We start from the raw sequence: 13,524 nt of genomic DNA, 5'->3' as shown, positions 1-13,524 counted from the left end.
TGACGATATGCAAATATCAGTACTATGCAATAGCTCCACTATAGACACCTTCCCTGTCAAAATAGGCGTCAAACAGGGGTGTGTCGTTACACCAACACTATTCTCAATCTTTCTTGCAGCAATGCTGTAGCTTACTGCTGACTGGCTCTCCCCAGGTGTGGTAATAACTTATCACACTAATGGTAAACTCTTCTTTGTGATCAGCATATTATTTAACCAGAAGAAAAAGTGAGCATTGTACCTTTCAGTTCTGAGCACTGGGTTCAGATCCAGTTTTACCTCCCTAACAATCCAGTATGAAATTTATAAAATAATGCAATTGCATTTATGAAACATAATCCACATCCTCCTGACAATGCCAAGGTTTGTGATCAGTAGGTTTTGGGTAGGGGTGTACTGATACCCGGTTCCAATAACAACCTGGGGGTTTCAGAGGAAGGGGTATAAGTTTAATCACTGCTGTTATGTAGGTAAGCACAATAGGCAATTTTATGCACAGCAAGGCCTTGCAAACAGCAAATGAGATGAGTGACTGTGTTGGTTGAGGGAGAAATGTTGTCAGGGCACCTTGAGAACTCCTTTACTGTTGTGCAGTGAAATTTTTTTTCATAATTGCATGAACGGGCAGATAGGCTCTCGGATAATATCTTATGTGAAAAAGACCATCTCCATCAATGCAGCACTGCCCCATTGCTGTACTGAAGTGGCAAGCCAAATTATATGCTTAAATGCTGGAGTAGATCTGGTCAGCAACCTTCTGACTCGAAGGCAAGATTTCCTACCAACTGGGCGAAACAACAATGCCTTTGTATCTGGCAGATTTGATAGAGCAGGAGAATTTCAAAAATGTTCCATTTTCTGATAGTAATGTTCATCATCTTGATGAGCACAAATGTTTCTGTCAATGAGTTAACCTAGCAGTAAATTTGTGGCCATAATAGATTAGTTACAGCATAGAAGGAGGCAATTCAGCCCGTCATGTCTGTGCTGACTCTCTGCTAGAACAATTCAGCTAGTCCCACTCTCCCTCCCTTTTTTCCACAGCCCTATAATTTTTTCTCTTCAGATAATTATCCAATTCCCTTTTGAAGGCCACGATTGAATCTGCCTCCACCACAGTCTCAGGCAGTGCATTCCAGATCCTAACCACACGTTGCGCAAAAATGTTTCTCCTCATATCATCTCTGGTTCTTTGGCCAGTCACCTTAAATCGGTGTCCTCTGGTTCTCGACACTTCTGCCAATAACTAGTGCTAAAACTCCCACCCTGCCCTGTGTGTGACACTGAGACACGGATGCACTCACAGGGACAGAGACACAGAAGGAATGAAGGCCCAGCCTGTATGTGTGACCTCGTCTCCAGGAACTACTAGGATTAAACTCTTAACAGTTCTGTCCTTGTTGAGGCTGCTGATAAACTATACCTTGCTCTTCTGCTGTCTGATATGGGGACGGAAATGGAATGCTTACATCCAAAAACTCAGATCCCTAAATTTGATTCTCAACTAATAAATTTAAACTTTCAGACAGGAATGGGCATTTATCTTTGGTCATTCACTGATCCTCACAGAAAACCAAGTTTGAGTATCCCAAACAATCTATTGAGAATTTCATCGTGGTTGAATTTCAGCTTGCCAGAAATGGGGTTGGAAACAGGAGCCAAGCCTGGTTTTGGGTCAGAAACCCACCTCCAGTGGGAAAGTGGTTTCAGGTTCGGATTTTCAAATGGGGAATCCCTTAATTGGTAAGGACATGGGTTTCCTGTCCACTTTGAGCCAATGGGACAGGGAATGGAGGTGGGTCAGATGAAGTGTGGGGCTCATGTAGACCCCTCCCCCCATAGCAGCCATCACTGAGGCTGCCATTGCCCTGAGGATGAAATCTGCAGTTTGTGCCAAAACCTTCCACTGCAGCAGAGGGAAGTGAGATGTCACAGGAGAGCTGGAGGCCTGGCACTAGGGGCAGGGCAGTCCCTCGCTTCATTTATGCCAACCTGGATCTAATGCTGGAGGCCATGAGAGAGAGGAGGAAAGTCCTCTTCCCAGAAGGTGGCAGGAGGAGCCTACCTCGTCATGCAGCAGGGGCACCTCTCTGTTAACGCCCTATGCCTCCTCTTCCTCCTTCTTTCTTGCTTCTTGCTCCTCCCCTAATGAACTGTCTCCTTCCAGAGCCTTGCTGTCCTCCAGATCCATACCTCTCTGGAGGGTCATGTTATGGAGAGCAGAGCAGACCACCACAATGACTGAGACCCTTGCAAGAGGGTATTGGAGGATGTTTCCTGTCTGATCCAGGCACCAGATTCACTTGTTCAGAAGCCCAATGGCCTGCTCAGTGGTTGGCCTGCTGAGCAGGTGGCGTTCATCTGTAGGGAGGTCAGTAGCCATCTCTTCAAGGGATTTCCTTTGTCCCCTTGGATCCATCCACGCACTTTGGAAATGGAGTGAAGATCCAAGGCAGCCTGGACTGACACATGAAGGAGTCATTGCAGCTAACAGGAGCGCAAGTGCACACATGGAGGAAGCTGTTGTTGCAGTCACAGACGAGTTGGACGTTGAGGAAGTGGAAGCCCTTCCTATTGATTGATCTCACAGGCCGGTTACTGGGCACAATCGATGATGCCCTGCACCTGGGGGGAATCCAGTAAAGAGCACTAGTAAGATTCCTGCGGCTTGTCGATCCAGCACCTCCCTTCCAGAGTAATGTAGAGCCAAGTGTGAAGTATCCCAGCCCACAGAGGCAGGACCAATAACTGGTCAATCATTCAGCAGCGTCCAGGAATATTGTGGATCTGTCTATCTCAGGAAACTAATGCACTTTGTGCCAATCTTCTATCTTGGTACTAAAAAAAATGCTTACATTCTCCTCTTTCATGCAGCAAGATAGTCATCTGTTGATCATTAGAAACTTCATAATTTGAGTCCTCATTAAGTTAACTGTAATAAACAGAAACCTCTAAGTGGCATGGTGAGCAGTCTAACACACCATAAAATGTGTGAGTGCATTACCAACACACTTTTATACAGCACCTTTAAATATAGAAAAGTGTCACAGGCACTTCCCAGAGACACTGAGCCCAAGAAGAAGCTATTAGGAGGTGCGACCAAGTGCTGTTAACAAGAGAAGGGAGGTGAAGGGGCATAGAAAGGAAATTCCAATGTGTGGGTTCTAAATATCTGAAGGCACAGTAAAAGGTGATTGTGAGGTGGGTGAGGGAGAGATGGGGGGTGGGGATTTTCAGTTGTCGGTGGGGTCAAGAAGGGGTATGGGTGTGATTTGAAAATCGCGTTCCTGGAGAGCGGTACTGGATCCCACTGCCTCCAGAACTCGACACAATTTTCAAAGGGAGGGCAGGAACAGGGAACCCACTCGTCTCCAATTAACAGCCGATTAAGCCGCTTGAGGAGCTTGTTAACAGGCTGGGGAGGGAGAGAAGGCAATTTTCAAAGTTGAAATTACTGGACCCGAACAGTCTAGTGCATGCTTGTGCACAGCTGTCAGAGTCAAAGCAGGCAGAAGGTGAAGTTTTTTTTTATGTTGAAAAATTTCGGCAGTTGGGGGATCTTGCTCTGAATTGTGCACTATACCTTCCATTTGGTTGTTTGACCACTTTTGTGCTTATTGTGTGTTCTGGCCCTGTGAGGTGTTGCTTGCTTTCTTCTGCAAGGCAGCAGCAGGCCCCATCATGGCTGCCATCTGCCTTTGCCACTCGCGCTCTACAGGCATCTCCCGCCTCCTGGTTTCGATCGGCCCCATTAACTGGGCGCTGAGCTCGCTGCTGGCCCAATTAGGGCATTTACATTTCAAGATAGTGTCGTGGGGTCAGGATACTAAAATTATCTGGGTGTTGGGTTCCCAACCCCGATTTGATGCAAGAGGTCAGATCCTGAGGAAAAGAGAGACCACAAGTATTGTAGTGCTGGAGGAGGTGAGACATTTTGAGAGGTAAAATCTGGAAGGGATTTAAAGATAAGGATGAGAATTTTAAATTTGAGATGTTGGGGAACTGGGAACTAGAATAAGTCAGTGAGGACTTGGGTGATGGGTCAGGAGGACTTGGTGTGAGATAGGATTGAGACAGCAGATTTTTGAATGAGTTGAACTCTATGGAAGATGGAGGGTGGGGAAGCTAGGAGAGCTTTCTTGTAGTAAAGTCAGTAGGGGCTGAATTTTATCGAGGACTCAACGTCAGGAATGGGGGGGAGGGGGGACATAAGGATTGCTCCGGATGAGGCCTGCCACCTACCTCCAGGCTGGCAGGGCCCGTCCTGATCTTGACATTGGCGAAGCCTCGTGGCAGCCCCCCCGGCCGCTCGGCAATGGGACCTCCATTTAAATATTCAAATTAAGTAACATACCTTGGGTAATGAAGTACCCGTTGCCTCCTGAAGTGCAGCTGCGATCTTCATCCCGCTGGCTGGCACTGCCAAGTCTTCGAATTCCCGTCCGGGGAAACGAGGCACAACATCTGTGGGGAGGTGGGAGGAGGTAAGTTTATCAGTGCGGGAGGGTGGAGCGGGGTCAAACTTACTTGATTGGTCTTGGGGGTGATGGGAAGGGGTAAATGTAAGAGGTTCTGAACTTTGTAGGGGTGGGGGGAGAAAAGGTCATTTCTTCAAGATAAGTATGTCGGGGTGGGAAAAGGCAGGAATGACATGTAATGCTATTGGTGGCGGTGGGAGAGGGCCTGGAAAGATTTTTTTTTTTAATACCTTTTAATAATTGTAAATTAACTGTTCGTTTAAAAATTTTAAATTGTCATTTAGGGCTCTGAGCCCTTTAAAAAATGGCAGCGTGCCTGCGCAGTGGTGCTGGACGCCATTGCCAGGGACGGCTCGCACGCCCCCTCAGTCATCGGGAGCTGAGGGGGGGTAGCTGGCGGTCCACCCCGGGCATGTTAATGAGCTGCCGCATTTAAGATCGTGGCGGCTCCGCAGAGTGAATGCCGCAGGTGTGGGCCCCCATCTTTTTTGGCAGCGGCCACATAAAATCCAGCCCTAGGTGACAGAAATGTGGATGACTGTGTTATGGACAGGTAGAAAGGGGTATGGGTAGTTCCCATTGTTCACCTCCCGACTGACCGTAAACATGCTTTATTAAAAATGGTGCTACTTAGGGTCAAATAAGCAGACAAATGACAGGATTTTGTGTAGGTTTTAAAAAAAGAACTATTTTTACCAAATTCATGAAATGGTCGCAATCTCATTCTCTCTCTCACACACATACACACACACACACACACACACACACACACACAAGAATAGATAGAGAGAAAAGAGTAGGATGTAATTCTAAGTGAGGTAGGTGTTCGTAGTTTACAATAAACCTGTTGAATCTTTTCAGGAGGACAGTCTTTTAAAGGTGCAGGCCTGGGTGTTTGTACTCTTGAACTTGTTGCGGTGTTGTAGATTTCTGGTGGTTAAGGCTTTAGACTGGAGGTGGCGTTCACTTGAAGTTGTCTGCTGCAGCAAGTTGGTGTACAGTTAGCAACAGGGCTTCTCCTTGTTTGGCTGGATCTCTTGCACAGCCTCTGAACTATTTTCTGAAGGTGTTGGCTTGATCTCCCCTCTCTCTCCAGAGGGTTACCTTTTTAAGGTAAAAATCTATCACATTGGAGTTTGTTAAGAGACACATGGCCCTCTCCTCTGATGTGACCACACAATGGACCAGGATGTGGAGACCATAGCTATCGATTGATGTCTGAATGGGGACCATTCTGTTACTACAGTGCTATTTTGCACCTATTCAATTTTGTTTCAGGCTGTGAAGTCCATCTGTCTCCAGAATCCTTTGTTCATTCATGTCGATAAGAGTCGTTAATGTGCAATGGTGCTCTTTTCAATTTCAAAGGGGTTCTTCCCAGAGGCGTTTCAGACAAGGTTAACGAGTTCTATCCATATAGACAGGTTTGGTGATTTCCATTGTAGGAGGGGTTACTACTGCTCCATCTTGACTGTGGTACAAGTGTCCCATGTTCTTGTGGTTTTGTTTAACAGTTGACTTTTTAAATTCATAATTCTTCCATTTCATTGTTTATTTCATCATGGCTCCCTCTGTGCATGACTAGGGTTTCAGCAGCAAATGGCTTGTGGTCGCGGCCGAAGCTCGTGATGTTACATTGGTGCAAGTAGGCAATCTTTGTAATAGAGAGCATACAGTGTCAGGAACATAATTCTGACGCTGAGCTTGCAACAATCTGATTCAGTCTGACAGAAAGGTGGGAAAGAAGTTGGTAGCAAGTTTTTGTTTGGAACTGAACACAATGGTTTCTGTCCAACCAATGTTTATCTGGAGGAATTTTTTAAAAATTTGTTTCACGGGACATGGGCGTCGAGGTGGTGGCGAACTGTCTTCTTGGAACTGCTGCAGTCCATCTGGTATGGGTACACTCACAGTGCTTTTAGGGAGGGAGTTCCTGGATTTTGATGCAGTGACAGTGAAGGAACAGCAATATAGTTCCAAGTCAGTATGGTGTATGGCTTGGAGAGGAACTTGCAGATGGTGATATTCCCACGTGTTTGCTGCCCTTGTCCTTCTAGGTGGAAGAGGTCGTGGGTTTGGAAGGTGCTGTTGAAGGAGGCATGGTGAGTTGCGCAGTGCATCTTGTATTTAGTGCACACTACTGCCACTATGTGTTAGTGGTGGAGGGAGTGGATGGGTTGCTGACCAAGTGGACTGCTTTGTCCTGGATGCTGTCAAGCTTCCTGAGTGTTGCTGGAGCCGCACTCATCCAGGCAAGTGGAGAGTATTCCATCACACTCCCAACTTGTGCCTAGTCAGGTCAGTTCAGTTTCTGGTCATTGGTAATCCCCAGGATGTTGATAGTGGGTGATACTGTTGAATGTCAAGGGGAGATGGTTAGATTCTTTCTTGTTGAAGATGGTCATTGCCTGGCACTTGTGTGCTGCAAATGTTACTTGCCACTTATCAGCCCAAGTCTGAATTTTGTCTAGATCTTGCTGCATATAGACACTGACTGCTTCAGTCTCTGAGGAGTTGCGAATGGTACTGAACATCATACAATCATCAGCAAGCATCCCCACTCTGACCTTATGATGGAGGGAAGGTTATTGATGAAGCAGCTGAAGATGGTTGGGCCTAGGACACTACCTTGAGGAACTCCTGCAGCAATGTCCTGGGGCTGAGATGATTGACCTCCAGCAACCACAACCATCTTCCTTTGTGCTAGGTAGGACTCCAACCAGTTTTCCTCCAATTCCCATTGGTTTCAATTTTTCTAGGGCTCCTTAACGCCACACTCATTCAAATGCAGCCTTGATGTCAAGGGCTGTCATTTTCACGTCACTTCTAGAATTCAGTTCTTTTGTTCATGTTTGGACCAAGACTGTAATGAGATCTGGAGCTGAGTGCCCCTGGCGGAATTGACATGCTTGGATCTGAGAAGTAACAACGCATTCAAGTATCTTGGAGAGAGAAAGGAGGTTGGAACTCGGAATGATGGCTTGCAAGAACAAAGTGTTCAAGTAGTGATGATGTCGATTGTGGTTTTGGAAAGGAAGGGAATCGATGCTCTCTCTAAGCCACACGGTCACACAACAACTCAGATGTTCCCGCACAGGCTAAGCACAAGTTGACCCCATTAGGTTACCGCGCAGGTGCGCAAAAAAAATTTAAAGGGCCCGTGTATTTAAGTGAATAGCCGTGCCCTACAAAGAAAAAGAGGGAACATTGAAGGGAGCTATGGCTGAAGAGAGAACCATTGACCATATCAACTGGCATGGAGGCTCTGAAGAAAAGTTGGAATGTCAGCAATTTAGTAGAAATGGAGTTGAGAAAGCAGGAGGTGAGTCTCAGATGAGGTGAACTTGGAGTAGGCATGGTGTTACAATCCCGTTAGGGACCATTAATGTTTAAAAAGAGAAAGTCGAATTCCCAGTTATTACAAGATTTCACATTTAAACAAAAATCTTTACTGTACAAGAACTAAACAAAGCAAAAGATTAGCAAAACTACAATTTGGAAACACTTGTATTTTAAACTTAAAATCTTTTCAGAACATGAAGATGTATACTTCAAACTCTACGTCTCAACATGACACTCCTATTCAACTGTTACTTCCACTCCAAGAATTTTCCCTATACATAACAGGATCTTGGCGGTTTGTTCACTTCTCCTGGCACCAATCCAAAGTGTACCACTGCTCTTAGGAATTCACTTCGATTTCCTTAGTTTCACAGCTGTCTTCTGAAGTATGAGATCACCGCTCAAATCTGGACTTCACAGCTTGAGCATGGGCCTGCCTCAAAACAGAAACGCCTCTGGTTCCTGATGGCCTCTCTGCTTCTGAGTCCAGCAGCTTTCCCACAAGCCCACAGAATGTGTTAGCAAGCACACAGATCAAAAAAACAACAGACAACCTCTGCATCATCTATCTTCATAGCAATGTGGGATGTCCCAGATAGCAATTTAAACTAATTATTTCTAACTCTAAATCTTCTCTTTGATTCCTGATACCCACATGAATAATTGATATTGTTAACAAAGACAGAACAAACTTTCCTAAACCTTCTGGTTCCAACTGCCCAATTAAACGAGGCCACCTGCAGTGTGATGGCTGTCACCTCTCTAACTCTGTTTCTGTAAGCACTTATGGAGAGATTTTTGAACTTTAAATCATATGCATACCTGATTGTAGCAGCTACAAACGTACCATCCCTGTCAACAAGTTAAGAGGGGTTCCCATTGTGTAGGGTCTTTACACTTCCCAATATGACCTTACTGAATAAATATGGGCTATCCTTTGATTTGTAAGTACTCTTAAGTTCGTTTGCTAGCTACTCATGGGTGTTTTCATTTGTCTTGCATTAAAAAAATCAACTCCAAAATTAAAAGTTACTTCTGGAAAATTAATACAAATCATGAACCAGGTGATCGTAACAACAATGGAGAATGGGAGAGAAATGGGCTTTAGTGCTTGTGTAGGCAGAACCTGTGGCATGTTTGGCTTGGACAAGGGGATGGGTAAGCAGCAGAATGGTTTGGTTTCTGTCTTGGTCACACAGAACTCCAAGCTCCTTGCATTTGTTGTTGTGAGGATAGAAGTGGCAGGGAAGAGGGGTTTAAGGATGCGGTTGATAGTGGAGATAGAAGCCAAATGTTATTTTTGTTCTCCAGAATGATCTTAAAGTTGTGGGCAGTTTTGGCAGAGAGTGAAGCTTGGTAGAGATTGATATGTGCCAGCCAGGTCTGATGATGCTTTGCCACCACCATCATTAAGAGCACAATATATAGTGATCATACCATCAAATTATGGCTCCACCATTTGATAATTGCAGGGCTTCATCAGCAACTGTCTTCCTCTTTGTATTCCAGTCATGGTAGACACTGAATCCTGGATATATGAGTAGGTTTTCTTATAACTTTGTTTTAGGTAGCTCCTTTCAGTAGCTCTATGTTCCAGGTTTGAGTTTCCTAATCATCTGCATAAACGGGATCTGTCTTTAGCGACCTAACAACGTGCCATCCACCTTGATGTTTCATGCCCAAGCACAGTGTTGCACACCAGTGGTTTAGTCTAGGTCTTTATGTGAGTGACTTTGGCAAAGAGCTATGCCTACCATGAAGCTAAATTTCCTTCCATAGTTAAGTGATTTGATTATGTAGGCTAGAGCCCTCCCAGAAAATGTTGTTCATTTGCCACAAATGCATATCAGAACTTGTTCTTGGGTAGGCACAAGGAAACACTTCTATTGTATACCTAGGAGGTCTAAATCATAAAGAAAATCTGGACATATATCTTGTATTCCACAAGATTAATTTTTTGCTTTTTTTTAAAGAAAGACCAAAGTGTTCTTTGCTCCTTTTCAGTATATGGGGTGCCAATATGAATGAACAGTTGAGATTCTTGCAAGCTGTAATTCTGATATTCCTTCTTGAGCCAATGACAAAGCTGTCATTGGAGTTATCCATGCATATCACATTGGTTAGTCTATTGTTCAGTATGGTGAATAAAGTATACCACATCACCAAATTTCTTCTCAAAAGCAGACACTTTGAGTTCATCACTTAAAGTACCATCCAACACATCATTGGTCAAGGTATCAAATAAGTTAGGTGACAGACTGCTTTCGAGAGGAATTGGGTCTTTTTCATTTATGATTTTATTTATTTATTTATTTAGAGATACAGCACTGAAACAGACCCTTCGGCCCACCGAGTCTGTGCCGACCAACAACCACCCATTTATACTAACCCGACAGTAATCCCATATTCCCTACCACCTACCTACACTAGAGGCAATTTACAACGGCCAATTTACCTATCACCTGCAAGTCTTCAGTTGTGGGAGGAAACCGGAGCACCCGGCGAAAACCCACGCGGTCACAGGGAGAACTTGCAAACTCCGCACAGGCAGTACCCAAAATCGAACCCGGGTCCCTGGAGCTGTGAGGCTGCGGTGCTAACCACTGCGCCACTGTGCCGCCCATTACATGGATCTTGGAGCTAGAACATGCATCTTGAATAAAATCCAAAATCCAGCCAAGTATTTCCATAGCTTCCAACTTTTTAATGAAACTATGTTGAAAGCCTTATTAAAATCAATGAAAGCAATTTATGTGTACCTAAGATGTTACACAATTGCTTACAAAGTTAAAAATTGCCCTACACATTCCTCAAGATCAAAATCCAGTCTTTTCCTTGCATAACTCCATTGGCCTCCAAAGCAACCAATGTACCTACCACAGCAACCTGAGAGCAATGGATAGTGAGATTCCTCTATAGTTTGTTGGCCTCACCATGATCCAGCTTCTTCTGGATAGAAACTATATCTGCTCTTTGCTCTATCGAGGGTATACTTGCTTCAAACTGAATCAGATTGCCCAGCCACAGAAAGATAGGCCCAAGGCGTGTCAGTGGTTCCTGGCACATGGCCTCGAAAACCATTGCTGCTAACCCCCATTCTGGCAATAGCTGCTTCTAGGAACTTGGCTCGAGTACAGTTTATATCTGCCACCTTACCATGATTTAAGGAATGTAACGTGGAGTCTACCTGCTTTCAGTAAACCAGCTTATGAAGCCTATCTGCATAGTAGACTTCACACGCTTTTCCAACTCCCATGCAGATAGTTGCTTAATATGGCCTATTGAACCAGATAATAAACCAGTATAATACTCCCACCAGACTCCAAGGGTGGCTTGGGAATGTTGGGGAGCATTGAATTTCTCAAGTCATTGTCACTTGCCCAGAGTAACCCTTTCAAACATGATTGACAGTAGACTTTAACCAGTAGAAAAACATTTGGGATCATTTTTGTGCAATTGTGCACGCTTCAGATGAGCACAACCCACTAATCCTATTTCATCTTGCTAGTGGCCTCATATGGCATCATAATGCACCATTACAGGCGCTCATAACTGCTCTGGCGGTTTTAAGTATGTCTTGCAGCTCTGGTTGCTCTGTTTATGTGCCTAAGATAGAATTATCCCCAATCAAGAAATTTGTGTAAAAGTTTAAGTTAAGGGAATATGGGAAGAGGGATTAAGAAATGTTACTAAATTGCAAGTTTCATCTGCCGTATCCCACTATGTGAAATATTTACCGTTGCTTGCTGCATTGCTGTCTGATGGCCCCACTGAGATGAGAAATTTGCTGTAATTGAAAATTTGCAACCTTAAAATACAAGTATTGAGCCCATCTGAATGTGATGGTTCACCCTTTTAGGTACACTGCCCAAGTACAATGCAATGGTACCCTTGTGTGTAGTTCTCTTATACCTGATTCAGTGGTGCTTGCGCAGTCATTTTGTACAAAATTGATTCCATTCACAACTTGAGTGCTTTTATACATGCACACATTTTATACAAACACACATGCACACAAAATGCTGACTAAACATTCTAATTTCCTGAATGATTCAGTTTTAAATATGTTTTTATTGAAAGGCTGCTTTGGCACACCTCGAATCTCTAGCCATAGATGGGGAGCAAGCTCCCCCTCCAGCTCCCAAGGAAACGATTGAATGCTTACCACAGGTTGCAGTCTCTGAGGAGCACAATGGTAAGTCATATGATTATCAATGCAGATATTTCTGATATTATTTGGTACATTGGTGTTTCTGAAAATTAGTCACTCAGGAATTGGATAGTTACCTGAAAAGGAAGAATGTAGTAGGTTATGGAGAGAAGGCAGGGAATGGCACTAAGTGCTCATGCAGAAAGCTGGTGCAGGCACAATGGACTGAATGGCCTCCTTCTGCACTGTAACAATTCTGTGATTCTGTGAAATAATTTGGTACCATCGTGGAAGAACAAATAAGAGTCATACAATGGGAATTTCCTCAAAGCTGATCTTACTCTGACATCAAAAGTGCAGCAAAACTCCTGTTGATTGTTTTGATTGTAATTTGATATGTAAGTGCCTGCCTTCCCCTTCTTCAAAAGTAAATTGAACAAAAAAACAGATTTGATCTCTCTTGTTGGCTAAATTAGCTGATTTCAGCAATGGCAGTGCTGCAATTGGCATTTATTCTCTGGGATATGGCTCATGCGTATAATACAACAGGGACATGTAAATGACCTGATCCCTGTCTAATGACAAAATCTTACCTATTACCTTAGCGATTTCACCTGTTCACGCCCTCGACCTCTCAACATTGAACTGTTTTTTTTAAAAAAAAAGAGAGATTATCCAATGTTGGTTTTTAAAAATTTGTTTTTGTATTGTGGGTAACACTGGTAAGGCCACCAGTTGTCTTAAGAAGGTGGTGGAAGGCTGTCTTAAATCACTGTTGAATAGGGAATTCCAAAATTCTGATCCAGCATCGTTGAGGGAATGGCAATTATATAGCCAAGTCTGGGGTGTTCTGTGATTTGTCGGGGAACTTGGAGGTAATGGTGATTCCACCACACTGCTGTCTTGTTCTTCTTGGTGCCAGAGATTGCAGAGGTTGTAGGTGCTGCCAAAGTAACATTAGATAAGTGTAATATGAGGTGTTAACAGAATAACAAAACAGTTTATCTCCATTATGAAAAAGTGTGAATCTGATGTCATTCTAACTGAATGCTTAATTCCTAATCAGACTGGTTATTATTCAAATTTATGACCGATTTGTATGTTTTTCTCCTTTTCACAAACTGGGTGTCACCTGCAGTTCTGTGCAGAACTAATTCAAATATTTGAATAGGAGGAAGGGAATTTAATGCGCTTCTTGCTAACTAGCTGCATAATAACCAATGTCTGAAAGAAAAAATAAAATCAGAGATAATTTGTAGAGGCGCAGAAATATTATTGCTGTAGTCTGAGTAGAATAGTAATGTATTAAGACCTCCTAATGCAGTTCTCTTTTGGTCACTTAAAAAAAAAGTTGTTTTTTTGTTTCAATCCAGAATTGTACAATCTTGTTTTGGATCTGTGTTGTAATGTATGAACACTCTACTATTGATCCTGCAGGCCTGGAGCAATCCTGTGCTATCTGTTGCAGTGAATATGTGAAGGAAGAGGTGGTGACAGAGTTACCATGTCACCATCTATTTCATAGGCCATGTGTGACTCTCTGGTTACAGAAGG

General features: G+C 43.7%; 1 protein-coding gene across 5 annotated transcripts in view; it reads left to right on the top strand.

The window, feature by feature from the left end:
- The window catches only part of pja2 (praja ring finger ubiquitin ligase 2), a 211,457-nt gene that overhangs the window by 194,012 nt on the left and 3,921 nt on the right, over positions 1 to 13,524 (top strand). For all 5 annotated transcript variants that reach the window (XM_068029804.1, XM_068029805.1, XM_068029808.1 and 2 more), the window contains 2 exons: positions 11,901 to 12,015; positions 13,408 to 13,523. In XM_068029804.1, coding sequence (XP_067885905.1) covers positions 11,901 to 12,015; positions 13,408 to 13,523 — 231 coding nt within the window. The remainder of the gene's footprint in view (positions 1 to 11,900; positions 12,016 to 13,407; position 13,524) is intronic.

Source organism: Heterodontus francisci, chromosome 4, assembly GCF_036365525.1.
Source record: "Heterodontus francisci isolate sHetFra1 chromosome 4, sHetFra1.hap1, whole genome shotgun sequence".
In the NCBI taxonomy this organism is placed as follows: domain Eukaryota; kingdom Metazoa; phylum Chordata; class Chondrichthyes; order Heterodontiformes; family Heterodontidae; genus Heterodontus; species Heterodontus francisci.
Note: the sequence above shows the minus strand (reverse complement) of the source record. Positions and strands in the feature narration are given on the sequence as shown.